This window comes from Heteronotia binoei, chromosome 6, assembly GCF_032191835.1.
Source record: "Heteronotia binoei isolate CCM8104 ecotype False Entrance Well chromosome 6, APGP_CSIRO_Hbin_v1, whole genome shotgun sequence".
Lineage (NCBI taxonomy): Eukaryota > Metazoa > Chordata > Lepidosauria > Squamata > Gekkonidae > Heteronotia > Heteronotia binoei.
Genome location: NC_083228.1, coordinates 77,758,328 through 77,779,398, shown reverse-complemented (window position 1 = coordinate 77,779,398; position 21,071 = coordinate 77,758,328). Strand labels below are relative to the sequence as shown.

Genomic DNA, 21,071 nt, shown 5'->3' with positions numbered 1-21,071 from the left:
ATAACACAGGAACTGAAACATCTGTAAGTGTTTCTGAATGTCTTCCTGAATGCTAAACTCCCTCTCTTTTCCATTTACCAATAGCTTGGAAGGCTTCCATTAGTTTGGAGCAGGGACCAAGACAGGTGGAAATACGTATACCGTATGGGGTGGTGGGGGCAGGCTGCAACACTATTACCATTATATAGTAATCCCAGAAATAAAATAGATTTTTCTTTTATGACTTATTTACTTATTGCAGATATTTATGTCCTATTTACCATTTCATCAAGTAAGTCTTCAAAACGGCTCTTATCACCCAGGTAACAACACCCAGGATTGTAAGGCAAGGGAAGCCTCTTAATTCTTAGTGAGGTTGAATGGATGGGCTAGGATGGTGATACATATTCAGGAAGGTCTGCGTGACTAATTTGTATAGAGGAATTATGCTTGGGTCCCAGTCCACTGCATGAAAAGAAGCATGCCAAACAGAAGACTTCCAGAATTTTGAAAATGTTAAAATCTTGACTGACACTGCACATACACAATTGCATTTTCATATTCTGTTTGGAATCACTCCCCATTCCTGGATAACCATGTATTTAAAAAATCATTAAAAGATGAACTATACAATGTGCTGACTGACTGGCTACATTAGACTGTGGGACAGAAGTGAATGCTTGAATGCTTCCTATACACAAATACTTTCCCCTCGAAAACCATTGTTAGATTTTTCTCATTTTCCATCACTCCATGTCACCATTTCTCCATTCCCTTTTAATACTTCTCCATAAATCAAATTTCAGATGCATTACAAACAAATATTCGGCTTCATTTTTTAAATGGAAAGTTTTAATTAAAATATTTAGAAAGTCTCTTGGATATTTTAATCCTCTTTAACACATCTTGTTGCATGGGAATGTTCTAAACATTCTATGCTGAAAGAAGATGCAGGTTTTATCATAAATTTCTCAACTTCTGCCATGAATAGAGAAAAAGCCATACCCAGAAAAAAAACATTGGGGACTAGGTCTATAAACTGTAATCACAGGTTACTGGTCTCTAGAATCTTTATACTACTGATCCCCAATTTTTTGAGCAGGAATGCAAAGGAATGCAGTTCCAGCTGGTTTGGTGAAAGGGGGTGTGGCCTAATATGCAAATGAGTTCCTATTGGCATTCCTACTAGTTCCTATCCCTTGTACCCATATACAGTGTTAAAGAGTAAGATCTATATGGGTATACAGACATATATTTCTGAATCTAAACGGAAAGAAACAGTCTTTGATAGTCACAATAACAGTGCAATAGGAATCCAGGATGACATACATTTAACAAAAATCAGACCAGATTCAAAGCATGATACTCTGGTACTAGATGTGCTCAATTAGATATAACATTTTCAAGCATATCTGAATCTAATTGTGTGTCTTTTTCCCCTTTAAAATAACCACAAATACCCATTGATAAGTTTAATAACAACGGGGCAAATGAAGAATTCCACTATGTGAACTGAAACCCTAATATTTGTCTCGATCTAAACCAGGGATTTGCAACTTTTTCTAATTAAGCTACATCAAAATTTGAAGCAAAAGAGCTATAAAAACAGTATAATAAAGACTACTCATGTAATTGAAACTATTAATGTTAACACTAATAATTTATATGCTAGCTAATAATCCATAAAGTTTCCACAGACCAGTTGTAAGTCCCTGATTAGGGAGTAGCACACATTAGATCTTAAAATACATATGCACAAGAGTACCCCACATGATTGTTTTAGTGCACTGGCATAAATCTGACCACGGTTCATACTTGGATTACTAGCCACTGTTCACCTCTATCCTTTTGCTTTTCCATTCTCCTAGTATGCCCCCTGAAGGACATTACACTCTGCTGATAAGAACCTGCTGCAGGTCCCTGGCCAGAGAGATATCTGGCTGTCCTTGACCTGGGCCAGGGCTTCCAATCTGGTGGAACTCTCTGCTGACTAACATCAGCACCCTGCAGGCCTTAATGGAGGGCTTAGAAGGCAGAGATGTTCCACCAAGCATTTGATTCAGGACAGTGACAGTTCTCCATCAAGCACTCCTGCTTCCCCTGCCTCTCTTGCTCCAACCCCCCCACCCCCACCCCAGGCAGAGACATACCTGGCTGCCTTACAACCATCTGGTTGGTATTACTGTGTTTTATTATTTTCACCTTTTATTGTATTTTATATTTTGATGTACGCTGCCCTAAGCCCTGTCCTATGGGAAAGGGTGGTTTAAAAAATTAAACTGAAATAATAAGCCCTTTAGTGCCAAAGAAATCTTTGCCCGCTGCCAGTATACCTTAATATTTTTTCTTCACAGACCTAATTAGCAGGCCCCTGATCTAAATCCATCATCTATATATTGTGATGCATCTATATTGACAGATTTAAATAAAATTTAAATAATCACTGTATTTCATTAACAATGATGACCATTAAAACATATTAATGTACAACTAAATAGAACACTTTTATTATCCATGATCACATAATAATTTTTTACATAGTTTAAACACGCCATTAGAAAATGTTGCATTAATATTCTGGTTATATATTGGATTATTTTGCTTATGATCTTTGCATAAGAATAACTGTAACAAGACCATGCAAACAGCCAATATAATACTATGCTTCAGAGACATCTAAGGGACCAGAACTATTCAGAAGAAAGGGATGGTAATTACTGGACTCAATAGCTTACATTAATTAGATGAAAAAGCAGTGCCCAAGAATATGTTTGTTAGAGAGTAAACATTCATAATTTGAGAAATGAAGAAACTTCTTATTTAATAAATCCAATTTCATTTTCTGTAATGTGATTCTGATTTTTGTTAATTGATTTTTATCCATCATGTAATGATCTCCCAGAACCTGCCATCTTATCTTGCAGCTTTTTCCATGTCTTCCAACTCTCTTAATTGTATATAAATTGTAGCTATTACATCTCACTCAACCTCACCTGGACTTGCCTATGGACACTTCCACTCCTCTGGCCTCCTGTTCCATGTCTCTGTCTGAAGCCCTTCAGCCTGAATAAAATAACCTCCATCTTCCTCTCCCAGACCCAGAACATACCTGGTACTTCGGCTAGACTCAGCAGTGGAGGTAAAATAGCTGCAGCGCTAATGGAAAGCTTTTGGCAGGGACCCCACAAGCCAGAGGGAGAAAGAACAGAAATACTTGACTAGGAACAAGGAAGGCCTGGGCTGTGCTTGTTTGCAATAGCAAGTTACAGTGAGGAAAAAACTGTAGCTACAGCAGTAGATCATTTAAAAGAATGTTTGTGCACTTATGTATATATGTTGTCTTTTTTCAGGGGTGAGTTTTGTAAGATTTTCCTTAATCTAACTAGAATAAAAATTATTAGAGCAGAACAAGCAGCATTTATCAGAAGCTTGTGGTCTAGTCTTTTCTCCTAAATAAGAACATTTTAGTTGCTGGAGCCTGATTCTGTTCTCTCAACGAAGACATGCACAGCAACCCCCTCTCTTTCACTTTACCCTGAATTTTCTGAGGTAGATTAGAGCACAAGAGAGTGGCTGGAGTGGAGATTCAAACCTAGATCTCCAAGATCTTCGTTTGCAACTCTGATCACTACATCACACTGGTTCCTTTTAAAAACCTGGATTTGCAGGGTCTAAGTCTGATGTCTGAACCACTATACCATACTGGTTCTTTCAGGTGGTGAAGCACTAATACTTTAAACAACAAATGATTTTTATTTGTGGGCTTTTGGAACAATAGTGTGTAAAAAGAGCCCCCAGATAAATTTGTTTCTTAGGCAAAAAACTGAAATATCAACCCATGGTCAAAGTATAATAAATGAGAATTTGCTCTAATTGTACACCTAATCAGTTCTATGAGATCAGCCAATTTGCCTAGGGCAAGTTCTGATGAAGTTCAACAGAAAACTAGTATTGTATTCTGACCTTGTAGCTATGTGAGTGCTACACACATCTGGGGACATAGCCCCTTGGTCACTATTGTAATTAGGTTTAAATGTAATAATTAAAGGCTATATGTTAGATTTCAAACCTTCCCCCCCAAACCCCCCCCCCCCCAACAACCACCACACTTAGCATTTCTTAAAACCAGTAGAATACACATCATGGCCAGAACATTACTTTTTTAAAAAGCCAAGTTCTACAAAGTTTGCCTCAGAGTAGCTGATTCTGCTGAATAAAACTTAAGAATTGAATTTCTGAATGTAAGAACACACAGCACTGTTTATTATTACAAATAAGAATATTTTAAGTATTACCCGCGCCTTTTTGTTTTCTCATATTTTCCTTTCTGAAACTAGACTTTCCGTACTACTTGGGGAAACCTCGTTAAACGGCAACTACGTCTGTGTTCACAAGAAATCTTACTCAGGATTTCCTCTATAAAGCAGGGGAAAATATATAGCGACGATATCCAAATAGGGCTGAGGGCTGAGACGAAGCGTTATACGTATGAGAGCTCCAAAGTTCTCGGCGTCGGAAGGGATTTTGCCAAGAGTGTTGTGTATGCGGGGAACAAAGAGCTTCTTTGGCTAAACAAGGCTCCTTCAAGAGCTGAGCGTGAATGTCCCCACTTGCCCCGGGCCTGGGCACTCATCACTCGGAGGGTCGGGGAGTAGGAAGACCAACAACATAGAGAAGGGAGGGAGGAAAGGAAGGGCCGGGCGGGGAGTGGGAAGGAGGAGAGGCTATTCTCATGGGGCCTGCCCCCTTGTTCATGCTGAGAGCCGCTATGAGAAGCCGCGCTCGACGGAGCGGCCCCACTGTAGCTAGTGCTCCTCCTTCGCCGAGGCTGCGCCCCCCAGTGCCTGCGAGACAGCAGCACCAGGTAAGTCAAAGCCCCCCTCCTCGCCTGAGTTTAGGGGAAGGGGGAAGAGGCTACGGCGAACACCCTTCTGCTGGGGCTTCTGGGTGTTCCTGAGGCAGGAAACTGAGCTCTACAGGGTCAGAGAAAGGGGCTGAAAGCCAAAAATCCTAGCTTGCGTCTCCAGCTGTGGGAGGGGAGTCGGGTGTAGCACGCGAGGGAATGGGAGTTTGAACTTTCCTGGCTTCTCTAGAGCGGCGGAGAGGGACTGTAGCAAGATTTTCGGAGCGCATCGCCTGTACGCGTTTATCGGCAGCGCTTACTTTGCCAGTCCATGCGGGCCTTAGAGGGTTTTACACATTTACTCTCTGTCAGCCACCATACCTCCCCCGTCCCCGTTGCCTAGTTTGGCTTGCACGTTGATGTAGCTAGGACAGGATCATGCTCCCACGCTACTTAGAAATTTCGGCTATTGGTAACTCTTTCCAGGTAGTTCAGAAGTGGTAAAAGATAGAAAAGAGGAAAGCTGGGCGATGGGGAGAGGTCATCCTTCTTGCCTCCTTATTTCATCTTGGTTTGGCAACATCCTAATTCTGGATGGTGGAGCAGTTCCCATTATCTTAATTTGTGTGTGAATCTTGGCTGGGAGCTTTCCTTGTAGGAACTGAGCTTTGGGGTTTTGCTTCTGCCTTTCCCTCTGCTCTTTTAGTTGGAATTGTTCCTTCACTGAGGTTTCTGCCCCAATCATCTGTAAAATATGATATATTTGTTTTTGAGACAAGGCCTCTTGTCCCTAGAGGCAGAAATTCAGCCAATTAAACTTTCCCATATAACTCTGTGCTGGTAAAAGCACCTGTCATAACGTTCTTTTGTTGAATGTTTGTTGTTGAATATATATTGTGTGGGCATAAAGTTCTTAAGGAAATAACATATATTTTACCACATCCCATCTCAGGAAAGTTTTGGTAATTTGGGGAATGACTTCACCAATGCAGGTATGAAGTCCATAGACCAAATATTGGGATCACAGAGGATGGCAACAACAACAAAGAAGACTTTGTTGTGCTGTGACACCAAAGTATAACCTAAGTTCACTGGTATGAATGCAACTCACTGGTGTACTGGGGAAAAGGCACTGCTCCATCATATCTCATGTTCATGTTTTCCATGCTTTTGCACACCATCACTTCGCAGCGCATTGTGACCTCCATTTTTCCTTCTGCTCTTGTTCTGTGCTGTTGGATGCTACTGCTGATTGAGACTGGAAGAGGGGGAATGTGAATGCCACCTGTCCTTGGGAGCCTCCATAGTAACCACAGCGCTACTCTAACAGCGCAACTGTAACAAGGAAGCAAGCAGCAATGGAAATTTTTCTGTTGGGCTTTTCCTGGTTGGTTACTGGGTTGTAGTTCTAGCCAGCAACTTGCTGACATCTCTTGTTTGTTGTAGGTGCACATCCCAGCTCCTTGGGCTGCTGGGGAAAATGATCTGAATACTTTACATGGAGGGAGAACAGAAGCCACTGCAGAGACCAGCTGCTCTCCCAAGTGGTGTGGGACAGTGATTTCTACTTGGAGAATCTGAGGCTTTGAACTTACTAGGACTTGTGATTGTGCCCTTCTAAGATGACTCTTCCAAACCTCACTCAGCCTGAATATCTTCCACAGCCCACTGACCCCAGTGATGGCCTGCAGGGCTTGTTTGCTATGATGCATTCCTTTCTAGGGCTAGTGCAACCCAATGCTTTCCCAGGTAAGTTCCTTCAAGCAGGAAATCAGGAATTGTGTTGCCAGCCTTGGCTTTCTCCACCATAATTGAGGGATTGAGGTAGAGATTACAGCTGGGTTACAACAGTGTAGGTAACTTTGCCTTTTCCATAGGCTACAATACCACTAATGTACTTGAGTGGAGTCCTTTTAACAGAGTAGCCTTAGGGCATATGTTGTGGATGACAGCCTTTTAATCTCCATTCTAAGACTGGGAATCTGAGTAATATGGGGTGTGAATGGTAGAGGATCTGCAGCATCCTATTACCTTACCTAGTAAAGTTAGAGATAGTATTTATTTAATTTATATCCTGCCCTCTCTGCCAAGGCAGGCTCAGGGTGGCTAAAGTGAGAGATGGGTGCATTTGTTGGTGGGAGCTGAACTCTCCATATCTTACTTTTGTACAATTAGTCATTAAAGGCTTTGTTCTATGGCCTAACTCTGATACTAGAAAGAATATGCCTGGAATGTAGGGTTGTCATCCTCCAGGTGGGAATTATAACAAATGAATATTATGACCACAATTACTATGGATAATTATTGAAAGTTACAACAAACTTTACTGTAATAATTATAACCCAAGCAGTCCACAGAATATCCTAAACACTCAATCCCATTTTACAGACAAATCAGTTGATGGATATATAACAAATGGATATGCTAACAAATATTGGTGAACTCAATATCCATATGGCTTCTATTGAAAGCCTCCAACTCCAATGTCCAAATTCAATCATAAAAGGACGTGCAGTTCTCATTTCCAGAATCCTCCTTCTGGCAAGGGATTAATCATGAATCCAATACACAGTAAAAGTTCACTTGGGACCCAACGTCTCCACAAAGTTTCTATACAGGCAACATGCTCAAATGGCTCAAGGCAATATGCACAAACTTTGTGGGTCCCAAGTGAACTTTTACTGTGTATTGGATTCATGATTAATCCCTTGGCTGAGGAAGGATTCTGGAAACAGGAGAAAAGTTGGCATCCCTGTTGCAATATTATTTCATGGGATTCAGATGCGAGGATTGCACATCTTTTATGACTGAATTTGGACATCGGGGTTGGAGGCTTTCAATAGGAGCCATATGGACATTGAATTCACTGATGTTTGTTAGCACAATATCCATCAATTGATTTGTCTGTAAGATTGGATCGTAATATTTAGGATATACTATGGACTGCTTGTATTATAATTATTACAGTAAAGTTTGTTGTAATTTTCAATAATTATCCATAGTAATAGTGGTCACAATATTAATTTGTTATAATTTCCTTTTGTGACAGCTCTCATGTTACAGTATCCTCCAGGTGGGGCCTGAAGATCTCCCTGAATTATAACTGATCTCCAGACTACAGATATCAGTTCCCCTCGAGAAATGCATGCTTTGGCAACATACCCTACAGAGGTCCCTCCTCTCCCCAAACTCCATCCTCCTCAGGCTATACTCCCAAACCTCCAGGATGGCAACCCTACTGGAAAGACTGACTAAAGGGAGGAGTGGGGAGGGTTTATCTTTCCCACATCTATACTCCTTGTCATATTCATATAAGACCTCACTCACTCCTGCTTTATACACATATGACCAGATACTCAGCTAAGAAAATGTGACTGCTGTTGTATTGCCTAGTTAAGCCATGAGACGGGCCACTTCACTATACCTAATAGCAGACGTGTATGTAATATGATTCCTTATAAGCATAACTCTTTGTGTAATGCCAGTCAAAATGTTAGTAAGTTTTCTTTGCAACATCTTGGTATACTGACTTAGTTCTGTTTGCAGTGAACACCATTACCTAATGTAAAACCCTTATTATTCTTGCTTACACAAGTTATTCTTACGGTTATTATTTTTTACACAGTTATTTAAGGGCTAGACTAAACATACTTTTTAAAGTAAGAGTTTTAGCTGGATTTGGGTAATTGTTAGAGAGAATTCTTTGGCTCCTAGAGTCCCTTCTGGTCTTTAGACTTTTGAACTGGAGATTGCTTTGGCACAAATAGGACTAAAAAAATAACATCTCCAGTTTAGACAGAATATCCATTCTGCCTAGAATAACCATCAAGCAGACTTTGCAAGCAGGTCATGAAGGCAAAAGCCCTGTTCCAGTCTTGTTTTGGTTTAGTATTCCATCTAATTGTCACAGGTATTTGTCATTAAAAGGAGGAGGACAGATGAGAACTCACAAAGATGGGGAAATCTCATCCCTCTACTGACCCTCATTTCCTCCCTTCTTGCTCTGCCGCAGCTGATCCTTACCATTTTTTTAAAGGTGTTTTGTGAAAATGTTGCTGGTAGTTTCTGGGAATATTAACCAAAGGGTTTACCTCTGTTTAGGATTGCACAGTTAGTTTCTATTAATTTGTATGCCATTTATGTATCAATTTTAAACATCTGAGGTAGCTGCCAGCTCCAGATCTTAAGGAAAAGTTATTTATAATTTGTATGAAGAACTTTTTTCCATTTTGAATTTGCGGATTATTTCTTTCAGTGATCTCAAGTTTTATCTATTTTCTGACAAACAAATTCTCTATTTCTCCACATAATTTTATTTTTTTTTACTTCTAATCCTTTTTTCTTTTAAAATTTAGAATGTATTGCCACTATCAAAACTACTCCTTCTTTCCACAATCCGATCTCAAATTTAAAAAAAAAATTCAGAACACTTTAGCTCCTCCTTGTAGGGAAGGTGCTCCTTAATAGCTTTTTAAATGTGTTTTCCAACTCTATGAGATGGGGCCAGCAGGACTGTGTATGAATACTAAATGTGTATGTAGTATAGATAATGGCATTGTAACATATACCATTTTATTTTCAGTATATTCCTAATAACTCATAATATAAAATATGCCATTTTCACTAATGCTGCACACTGGGCTTACATTTTCAGCAAATTCTTCACCACAACCACGAAACGTGGATGGGTCAGATCCTATCAGTGTGTATGTGACCTTGTGTATGTCCCTTTACAATGGTGATTAATTTAACTTAGTGACTCACAGCTGCCATTTTGTTACCATTCATCATATTTTAAGAACCCCTTCTACAGGTCTTCACATTCTGATGGGAGTTTTAGCATCTTGAATATTCTGGTTCTGTTTGTACATTTAGCTGCCTTGCTATGCTCACTCTTAACTCCAGATTATGCATGGAATAGCAACAGTTGCAGTACCTATGCTTGCTGGACTCTATTGTTTAATTCTTTCAGTTATGAAATTCCCATTTGTATCCTCTGCTTTCTGTTCTTTAATCAGTTACCATTCCATAAGAAGAACTGCCCTCTTAAGCAGTGCAAAAGTTTACTCAGAACCCTTCTTGGAAATGCAAGTTTATAACATCTGAGGGACTCCCCCTATCTACATGTTTGTGAGGCAGGACTTCCCTGTGCAGCATCAATATCCTAAGGAAGGCTTCTCTGCCAGTTGCTCTGTCTTACTCAGGGTAGACTTCTTTGTCATGTCTTCATGTCCTCCCACTGCTGGCCCCTGATGCTCTTAGATGTTGTGTTGTTACTTTTTGTCAACTAGTTGTTACTTTTTTTGTCAACCTAGCTGTGGTCTGATGTGCCTGGGAAAATACAATGGGGAGAGGACAGTGGAGGACGGTAAGCAGTGGGGTGCCGCAGGGCTCAGTACTGGGTCCGGTGCTTTTTAACTTGTTCATTAAAGATTTGGAGTTGAGAGTAAGCAGTGAAATGGCTAAATTTGCGAATGGCACTAAATTGTTCAGGGTGGTCAGAACCAGGTAAGATTGTGAGGCACTCCAAAGGGATCTGTCAAGGCTGAGTGAGTGGGCATCAACATGACAAATGAGGTTCAACATGGCCAAGTGCAAAGTAATGCACTTTGGGGCCAAAAATCCTAACTATAAATACATGTTGATGGGGTCCAAACTGGCAAAGACCGACCAAGAGAGAGATCTTGTAGTGGTAGATAACTCACTGGAAATGTCGAGGCAGTGTGTGACTGCAATAAACAAGGCCGTCACTATGCTGGGGATTATTAGGAAGGGAATTGAACACAAATCAGCCAGTATCATAATGCCCCTGAATAAATTGATGTTGTGACTTTATTTGGAGTACTGTGTTCAATTCTGATCACCACACCTCAAAAAAGATATTATAGTATTGGAAAAAGTGCAGAAAAGAGCAACTAGAATTATTAAAGGGTTGGAACACTTTCCCTATAAAGAAAGGTTAAATAACTTGGGGCTCTTTAGCTTGGAGAAATCTCGACTGAGGGGTGACATGATAGATGTTTACAAGATTATGCATGGGATAGAGAAGGCAGAGAAAGAAGTACTTTTCTCCCTCTCTCACAATACAAGAACTTGTGGGCACTCAATTAAATTTCTGAGAAGTGAATGGATAAAAGGAAGTACTTCTTCACCCAAAGGGTGATTAACACATGGAATTTGTTGCCATAGGAAGTGGTGGCAGCTACACGCATAGACAGCTTCAAGATGGGACTGGATAAACATATGGAGCAGAAGTCCACCAGTGGCTATTTGCCACAAGGTATAGATGGTACTCTGTCTGGGGCAAGCAATATTCTGTATTTTTGGTGCTTGGAGGGGGGCAACAGTGGGAGGGCTTCTAGTGTCCTGGCCACACTGGTGGACTTCCTGATGGCTCCTGGTTGTTGTTATTTGGCCACTGTCACGCAGTGTTGGACTGGATGGGCCACTGGCCTGATCCAACATGGCTTCTCTTATGTTTTCTTATGTTCTTGGGACAGGCCTTTATTTGAAGGAAAGAGCACTCTGGGTTCTTTTGTGAAAAGTGTAAGGTATGTTAAGTTGAGAATCTGAGGTTCTCTCCTCAGTTTAGGAAAGACCATGAACAGCTGTTATAGCAGAGGAAATGAACCAATATGTGGTTCAACTGTGATCTTAGCCATTAATTAACAGTGCAATCCTAAACAGAGTTTCCCTTTTTAACCTTACTGGCTTCAGTAGATTTAGAAGGGGGTAACTCAGCTTAGTATCACTTTAGGCAAGTCACTTAGGCAGTGTGGCCTTAGGGAAACCACTGTTATTGGCTTCATTGCCTAATTTACAGAACTGTTGATAGGATTACTGTGTGATAATGTATGTGATGTACTCTGAATTTTGTCAGCACTGTGTAAATGGTAGATAATTAAATAATTGTCATGGGGAGGTGAAACAAATAGGGAGGATGGACTTGGGAGTCCATCTCCACTCCCACTCCCCACTTTGGCAGGACCTGCGTATTGAAAGAAGCCTCAGGTACCCAGATTTCTGAGCGCTGCTATGGAGTTTTTGCAGCTCCAGTCAATCATTAACTTCTGAATTTCTAAGCAACCAGATTCCCAAATGTAGTGCAGAGAAGTATTTGAGGGGGAAAGGTTAGAGTAGAGCTAGCAGAGAGGGCAAAAGGGATGTCAGGTGGGCAGTTGAGGATGGTGCCAGGGTACAAAAGGCATTGTTAGCAAGGACCCTCCAAATCCCTGTTCAACATGTGGAAGTTTTTTCAAAGCTCAAACTGTATGAGGCTGTTGTCCACCCTTAAACATTCAAATATCATGAGTCAGGGTACATGCATTTTGTCTGAAGTTCATGCTCATTTATAATGTGACTTCTTGACTGTTGTGATTGCATTTCCAACTTTCCTAGCCTGAGGGATAGAAATCCCTGTTTCTTTTACAGTGCAGCTAAGAATCTTACCACTGACTGATGTTTTGAGAATAAATCATCATAAGATTGCTGTAATTGGCCACAGTCTGTCCTTAGTGTGAGAAGTTGAAGCAAATCTTATCTGGAGTTGTATTCCCTTGTATGGAAACCCTGAGAGCCCTGAGGTTTCTCAGAGATGACTGAAATTTGCTCTGTGCATGTTAAATAATAATAAACACTTTTTGCTTATGATTTTTTTTAACATTTTTGAGAATTGATCCTTGAGCAATTAAAAGAGATTTTATATGCATGTATTAACTTGAATAAGCTATTTCAGGTCAACAAAATTTTATTCAGAATGTAAACTTTAGTATGCATGCATACTTCTTCAGATGAGGGGCTGGGGTACACTGAGCTGAAATACATATAAATGGTGGATTAAGAGTGTAAACTGATACAAAGTTAGAATCAAACGGCAAAATAGTGTAATAAATTGAAAGACCATTTGGACCAGATATCATTTGTGTGGGAAACCAATAAAAGGTAATGAAAGTTGCCTGTTAATTGCATTTGCTACAAGTCTAGGTAACACAAAAGGACATGCATTTCCTAGTGATGTTCTTGTCCACCTAATATGTATTTCAGCTCACTGTACCCCAGTCCCTCGTCTGAAGGAGTATGCATGCATACGAAAGCTTACATTCTGAATAACACTTTGTTGGTCTTAAAGGTACTACTTGACTCCTACTTTGAGCTACTGCTTCAGACCAACGTGGTTGCCCACTTGGATCAAGCTATTTCAGGAATCTTTTTGGTTACTCTGGGCACTTTTTCTGCTGGCTGATTGTTAGTACGAGTTTGCAAGCACAGCCATGTTTTCCAGTCGCAAGGAGGAGACATGCCCTTCCTCTCTTTATTTTAGGGATCTGTATGTGTCTTTGTACTCAATTCCTTCCTTGCTAGATATAATCCCAATGGTGGGGGTTGATATAGAAATAATGCTGCTATGACATAGTCATGACTCAGAATTGAGTGGAGAGGGGAGGTGAGCCCTCCCTGGACATTAAGTGACACAGACAGTGCTAGTCTAATAGAGTAAGATTTCAACTTTAGATTTCAACATCAGTCCCCAAGAACTGTAAATAAATATGCAAATATCTTTGATTTTAAGTTTAATTGAGCTTTTCTTCCAGTACCCCCTGAAGTGCAGGATTTCCTGGTGTTTAGCCAGGTTCCTTTGGAAAAGCTCAAGGAAAAGGGATTCTTCAAAAGATTCAATTTTTCCCTGATAGCCAACTTAAATTTGCTTTGTTTTTAGTGTGAGCCTCTTGTTTCTTGTGCTTTCCTCGGTGTCTTTGGCAAAAGGAGTTTATCCCTCTCTGCCTGTCTTTTATGCATTTTCTATCATTAAACTATTATGTTTCTCTCTTTTCTGAAATCTGAATATGTTCAGAGTTTATTTTTTTTAAAGCTTTTCTTTAGAACATCGTCTGTACCAGAGTTCATCAGAACTCACCCTTGGTATCCTTAGGTTCAGCATTAATAACTTGTTTTCCATGCTAAGTCTCTCCCCACAACTCCCAAACAGGATGGTAAAAAGAGACTGTGACTATGTAAACTGTAAACTTGATCCAGTTCCAACCCACTACTATGTTAATATCTCTGAGATTTGGAAGGAGGCTTCTAATAAGAGGATTTGGCCTCAGCAAGACAGTCAAGACTTGAACTGAAGCACTACTGTATTATCTTTTAAACATATTTTCTTTATGTTTATGAAATGGGCCACTGCTGGCCTCTGTGTTGCTGTGCTGCTCAGTGCTATTTTCTTTAACTCCTTTCCAGTTTGCTTCAATCCTTACAATGTAGCCACAAATCCTATTCCAGCTGAGACCTAATCAGAGCTGAGTGTTTCTGTTAACCTCCTACATCTTTTCTTAATACAATTTCCCCTTTCTGTAACGTCACTGTGATGACTCATGTTCAGATCATATTCCAGGATAGCATACGCATTTTATTCTCCAATGTCAAATCTCAACCAATGTTCACCCTTTTTACATTGGGAGCCTCTATTGTTCAGTCTTCACTGTATCGAATAGTAAGCTGGTTGGCCCCTGCGTTTTGGCTGGTCCCTGCCAAACCAGGCCACCCACAGACAGGGCAGGAGTTTCTGCATATTACTTGGAGAGACTTTCCAGATATGCAGAAAAGCATGGCATATTATTTAACCAAGAGATAAAGGAAAAACACTTATTACAAAACCCATTGAAGACTTGAACATGTACAGGAAGCTCATTGTTTCGATTTATTGATAATGTTACATTGTTGTTTATTCTAATGTTCACATATTTGCCATTCACTCAGTCTGAATTTTTCTAAATTTGGGGTAGGGGATTGAAGAGGTAAGGTACAGGAGGTTTTGCAAGGGTGATCTAGAAGCCCACTAATATCTTATTAGCAAAATTTTCTCTGTTGTCTATCATCAAACTGTCACCATCTGGAAAAATTATGTTGATAGGGTAATTCTAATATAGGGTCGCCAAGTCCAACTCAAGAAATATCTGGGGACTTTGGGGGTGGAGCCAGGAGCAAGGGTATGGCAAGCACAATTGAACTCCGAAGAGAGTTCTGGCCATCACATTTAAAGGGACTGTAAACATTTTTAATGCCTTCCCTCCATTTAGAATAATGAAGGATAGAGACATCTTTTGGGGCTCATAGAATTGAACCTTGTAGTCCAATCTTTTTGAAACTTGGGTGGTATTTTGAGGAGAGTCACCAGATGCTATGCTGAAAATTTGGTGCCTCTACCTCAAAAAACAGCCCCCCAAGAGCCCCAGATACTCACAGATCAATTTTTCATTGTACCCTATGGGAATCTGTCTCCATAGGGAATAATGGAGTGCCTAGCAGACATTCCCCCCCCCCCCAAACCGGGGGATCCCTTGCCCCCACCTGGTAATTGGCAACCCTATTCTAATATGCAAAATTTGTCTCCTTACACACAAATAAGGGAGAGAAGCCATTATTACCCTCTCACAAATTTATATATAGTTAGGGACCAACATAGATGTTACACAGGGATGCATGAACAATTTGCTGCTTTCTTTAAAAAAGTAAAAAGCAGCCTCTGAGACTTCCTCAGGGAACTGAGGAATGGTGGGAGGGAGGGGGGGCTGCTTAACCCTTTCTCTTCCTGCTTTGTCCATTTCATATCACCTCCCTCATAGCTACTCTTCCTTCTCTGAGGGAAAAGATATCCATGTTCTTTTTGCCCAAAGAAAGAAAAGCAGCTGAGGGAGGAGACATTTTTTGAGTCAACGAACACTAGGGAGGAGAAAAAAGTAGGCAATCCTTTCCACTGCCTTTCCTTGACTCAAAACTATAAGCGTCCTGCAGCTTATTTTCATTTTTTAAAAACAAGCCAGAAGGTTCATGGGCTTCTTATGTAATGTCTAGTTTGGCTTTCACCCTATGCATAGGGCAGAGGGAAACAGTCAAAGCCACTAGATGATCTATTATCCTCTTGGTTTTTAGCCTCTGGCTTTCAGGTTCCCAAGCTCATGGATTAGGGTTGCCCAGGTGTGGGCAGGGTCCCCACTTTGGAAGCCCTCCCCCCACTTCAGGTTATCAGAAGGTGGAGGGAAGGGAAATGTCTGCTGACCTCCATTATACCTTATGGAGATTTGTTCCCATAGAGTATAATGGAACATCAATCTGTGCGTATCTGGGGCTCTGGGGGTGATGTTTTTTGAGGTAGACACACCAAATTTTCAGCATAGCATTTGATGCCTCTCCTAAAAAAGCCCTCAAGTTTCAAAAAGCTTAGACCAATGGGTCCAATTCTGTGAGCCCCAAAAGAAGGTGCCCCTATCCTCTAGTATTTCCATATGGAGGGAAGTCCTTTTAAATGTGATGACTAGAACTCCCTTTGGAGTTCAATTGTGCTTGTCACAACCTTGCTCTTGGCTTCACCTCCAGAGTCCCCAGATATTTCTTAAGTTGGATCTGGCAACCCTAGTTGCCAATCTCCAGAAGGTTGCTGGAGATCTCCCACTGTTACAACTGATCCCCAGGCAACAGAGGTCAGTTCACTTGGATAAAATGGCTGCTTTGGAAGATGGACTCTATAGCATTATACCCCATTGAAATCCTTTCCCTCCCTAAACTCTGCTCTCTTCAAGCTCCATCGACAAAACCTCCAGGTAGTTCCCAACCTGGAGCTGGCTGATCCTATCATGGATGGGTGAGTAGTCTGTCAAGACATGTCAAGGAAGCCTGAGGCTAACCCTCTGGGCTCCCAGGGCAAGTACACACAAGAACTGGTTTATTTTAAAAAGTAAGTTTATTCAAAAGATATCAGTAATGAGAAATTATTGGCAACACATTACTCTAAAATAATATAGAACAGAAAATAAAGCTAGCTTCAACTACCTAACAATGTTCAGCATTGCATTAGATGGTACAAACCTTAGTTTCGATAGGAAGGTTGCAAATCAGATCTATGTCTCCAGCAATTGCAGGTCAGCCTGTAGTCCATGAAAATCTCAGCTAACCACCTTCTCTTCAGGGCCACAACTGAATTATAGTTTCTGGTCCAGCATGCCAGGCAGTGATGGTATCCAATCAGAACATGTCTTCAAGAGAAACCTCTGGAAGATTACATAACCTCTCCCAGTCTCCTCCTGCCATCAGAGTTCACAGATTCCCATGAGAAACCAGTTAACTGTCTTCCATGTTTGGCCTTGATGATAAAAAGCTTGCAGGCCAGAGAGCCAGTTAGCAACATCTGCAGGTCATCTCAGGCCCATCACCATTCACATTAGCCCTTGGTGGGGAGGATGGTGAGGAAGGTGTTTTGCTTCATAGTAAAGAATAATTCCCACCACCATCACCACCAGCTCGCCAGACTGTGGTGGTGGCACAGGATTGGCCCTGTGGTACCACCATGGGAAAGGAGGATTGGGACTGTTGTGGGAGAGTCCCAGTCTGTCTTGCAGTCCCCTCCTTTAAGCAGGAAGGACTCAGTGACCAATCTGCGGGGAAGAAAAAAAAGTAGGTTTTTATATCCCACTTTTCTCTACCCTAAGGAGTCTCAGAGCAACTTACAATCGCTTTCCCTTTCTCTCCCCATAACAGTCACCTTGTGAGGTAGGTAGGGTTGAGAGAGTTCTGAGAGAACTGTCAGTGGCCCAAGGTCACCCAGCAGGCTTTATCTGGATGTGTGTGAAATCAAACCTTGTTCTCCAGATTAGAGTCCGCTACTCTGAACCACTACACACTGGAAACAGTTTTTGACCCAGTGGGGAAACTTATATGTAGCCCATATAAATTCGTATGTAAATTTTCCCCAAAGAAGCAAAAAGCAGCTCACTGGGGCCATTTCAGGTCAGAAAAATGACTGAAGAGGAAGACTTAAACACCTGCATTCCATGGAAGGGTTGCCAGACTCCTGGTCTGGCCAGGGGATCTCCAGGTCTTCAGGGCTCCAATCTGCCAGCTCCCATTGGCCAGCAGGGGAAGCCACACCCCCAAACAGGGATATAGAGTTTTTCCCCCAAACCAAGAGCATTGTGCACGATGTCAGCAATGCAATGACATTACATTCAAGTGACATCATTGCGGCATGCATGCTTTGCAGAAGACTTTCTGACAGGGTCCCCCTGCTGGCAGCAAGATAGGACCTGGCAGCCCTGTTCCATGGTCCCAGTCTGATTGGCCCCCTGAATGCCTGGGAATTAAGCTTCTGACCAAAACCTGGGGTAGGTATGGGGCAGACCTGTAACATGGCTAGTTTCTGACATCGATTGAGAATGCCAAGATAACTTTCAGATTTTGAGTTTCCATTTCGTGGGCTCCTTTTTGTAAAAGTCAATGTTGAAATCCATGAGCTTGAATCCAGACAAGAATTCCTGATAGCGGCAATAGAGTAGCTGTACCTGACTGGGACTGGTGACTTGGTTTTGCTTAGTAGGACGGACAGGAGTAGAAGATCATCCTAGCTGAATCCTTTGAGGATTTGGGGTGGGAATCAGTTTCACAAAACCTCTGTGCTGCAGATTCAGTTGGACGGGAGCATCTTTTCCCCACTTCCTGCTCCAAACGGTAGCACTGTTCTGTTCCTCCTTGCACAATGGTGGGTGCATTCCATCAGAAAATTCCTTGGTTCTTAGAAACTAGCACTGTAAGTCACCCTTATATATCAGTCTGCAGAAACTGTTACCTATTCATAAAACTTACTGTCCCGATGTATACCATTTATTGTACACAACAGTGAATAAAATAAGCAAGTGGCACAGAAAGATGCCATTATATCATGCCCCCATTTCTTTTTATACACACACACAACCGCCTATCAACTGTAACTGGTTCCTAAGGCAGCGTTAGTGAAACTGTGGTCAGAGAGGTGTTAAGAGGAAGAGAGCAGGAAAGATACACTCTGAGCAAATATTCATGTAAATATCTAACGTTTTGCCTAGTACCATTCAAATGTCTCTGGCAGGAGCAGAGGTTTGCAATCCACAGAACTACTTATGATCACTCCCTCACACTTTGGTTATTAATACTGACATGCTAAATCTTAAAATGGACTGTTGGAAGCCATGGCAGCCTTGCTCTCATCTCTTGCATGACTTGGACATTGAAAGGTACTGAGGACTCAAGTTTGCTTGGCAGTCACACCTCAGGACTGGATAAGCTCTTTGCTTCAGTCTCAGATGTGTGAAGGTAGGTAGTGGTAAAAGAAAGGACTTCAGTATATGTTTTGATGTGCTTGGGCCCTGGCATGGGAAAAAAAAAACTGCTTTAAATTAAACTCTGTTCCTGTAGAAAGCCTCCTGTTCCTCTGCACTGAAGCTAGAGACTTGATTATGTTTATACCTTCTAGCTGAGATGCCTGCAGCTATCTTTAATCCCCATTAGAAATTGCAGTACACTGTTTAGAGGTGAATCTTTTGTATGATCTGTTTTTTGTAGCCCCTGTGTTAGAGCTCCCTTCAGATCTACTCAAAATAGTTACAGGTACTTTGAATGAGAATAGAGCCTGTACAAATCTGCTTGCTGCAGTATAGCACCACTTAGTGGCAAAGTTGAATATTTCTTGATCTTGACTATAAAGAGATATTTACTTTCTGGTTGTGTGGTGTTTGCCTTGATCTGGAAGGCCCAGGCTAGCTTGATCTTGTCAGATCTCAGAAACCAAGTAGGGTTGACCCTGAGCAGTATTTAGATGGGAGACCATCCAGGAATACCAGAGTCACTACACAAAGGCAGGCAATGGCACACCACTGCTGACCATCTCTTGCCTTGATAGCCCTATGGGGTCACTGTAAGTTGGCTGCACTTTGATGGCTTACCTGGAGTGCAATGATTTAGCGATGGTAATCCATGCTACGGTCACCTCAAGAATAGATCACTGTAATGCTCTCTACATGGGGCTACCCTCGATGCTAACCCGGAGACTACAACTAGTGCAGAATGCTGCGGCACGGCTGTTAATGGGGCTGCCGCGATGGGAGTACATTCGGCCAGTGCTGAGGGAACTGCACTGGTTGCCTGTTGTGTTCCGAGTTCGCTTCAAGGTGTTGGTATTAACCTTTAAAGCCCTTTATGGTCAGGGACCTGTCTATCTACGGGACCGCCTTTCCCCATATATCCCCCAGAGAGCACTGCGATCAGGGACAAAAAATCTGTAGTCTACCCCTGGCCCAAAAGAAGCCAGGTTGTGTATAACGAGATCTAGGGCTTTTTCGGTGGCAGCACCAGAACTTTGGAACACCCTTCCAGAAGCCATAAGGGCGCTGCGGGATTTGTCTGCGTTTCGCAGGGCCTGTAAGACCGAATTGTTTAAACAGGCTTTTGCTGTTGATTGAAAAAGGGCTGCCACCAGACATCTTATAGAATGCTGGTGATCACAGTTGAGAATTCAATACCGCCTATATTGTACTGAAACAGCGCCATAGAATAGTTTTAAAACTGAAATAAGTAAATTATGGTTTTATATGTTTTATTGGACTGATTGTATTTTATGATGTTGTGAGCCACCCTGAGTCCGCTTGCGGAGAGGGCGGGATATAAATTGAAAGTAATAAATAAATAATAAATCTCCTAGTATGGCTCCCCTGACTTTGATAGCCCAGACTAGCCTGATCTTGTCAGATCTTGGAAGTTAAGCAGGCTTGGCCTTGGTTAGTATTTGGAAGGGCTCCAAGGAATACTAGGGTAATGATACAGGGGTAGGTAATCCAAACCACCTCTGGAACATCGCTTGCCTAAAATACAAGTCTAGCTCTCCACCTAGTAGTGCATAATGCTAAAAAAGAGAACTTTTGGCTGCCAGACAATCTTAGGATTTCCTGGCTATACTACACACAAGGCCATATGATAATAATTATTAATTATTATCCAGTATGATTTTTTATTATTACACTGGAGCTTTTCTGCCTGTGGCAAAGGAGAGGATTTCTCTCCATAACAATTATAATGGAGTAGGTTTGGAGAAGGGCAGCTGTAGAAACTGAGGTCTCTCTTGATCTTGGTAACCTGAGATCTAAACAGGAATTTCCAGAAACACTTTTGTTTTGAGTCACCTGCGAATTTCACAGCAAAACTGATCTCTTAAGTTCTTGAGCAATTATGTGACAGAGACTTTTTCCTTTCTACTACTAACCTTTATGCTTCCCCCCAGATTTCCTGCCTCATCTGATCGAAGGTGAGACCAGAATTACAAGTCCAGAGTTTTACAAAGAGGTGAATGTTACAGCAGTGAGTCATGCAGCTCAGAGGTTGGTGGGTAGCAACAGAAGAATTGGTGAACCTGGACGGAATGCAAAAGAAGGGGCTCATTAAAAAGGAA

General features: G+C 41.6%; 1 protein-coding gene across 1 annotated transcript in view; it reads left to right on the top strand.

Moving 5' to 3' along the window:
* Positions 1-4,666: 4,666 nt before the first annotated feature.
* Positions 4,667-21,071, top strand: part of LOC132573890 (prominin-1-A-like) — a 41,011-nt gene continuing 24,606 nt past the window's right edge. The window contains exons 1-3 of the mRNA XM_060241825.1: positions 4,667-4,843; positions 6,269-6,571; positions 20,904-20,965. Coding sequence (XP_060097808.1) covers positions 6,445-6,571; positions 20,904-20,965 — 189 coding nt within the window. The 5' untranslated portion in view covers positions 4,667-4,843; positions 6,269-6,444. The remainder of the gene's footprint in view (positions 4,844-6,268; positions 6,572-20,903; positions 20,966-21,071) is intronic.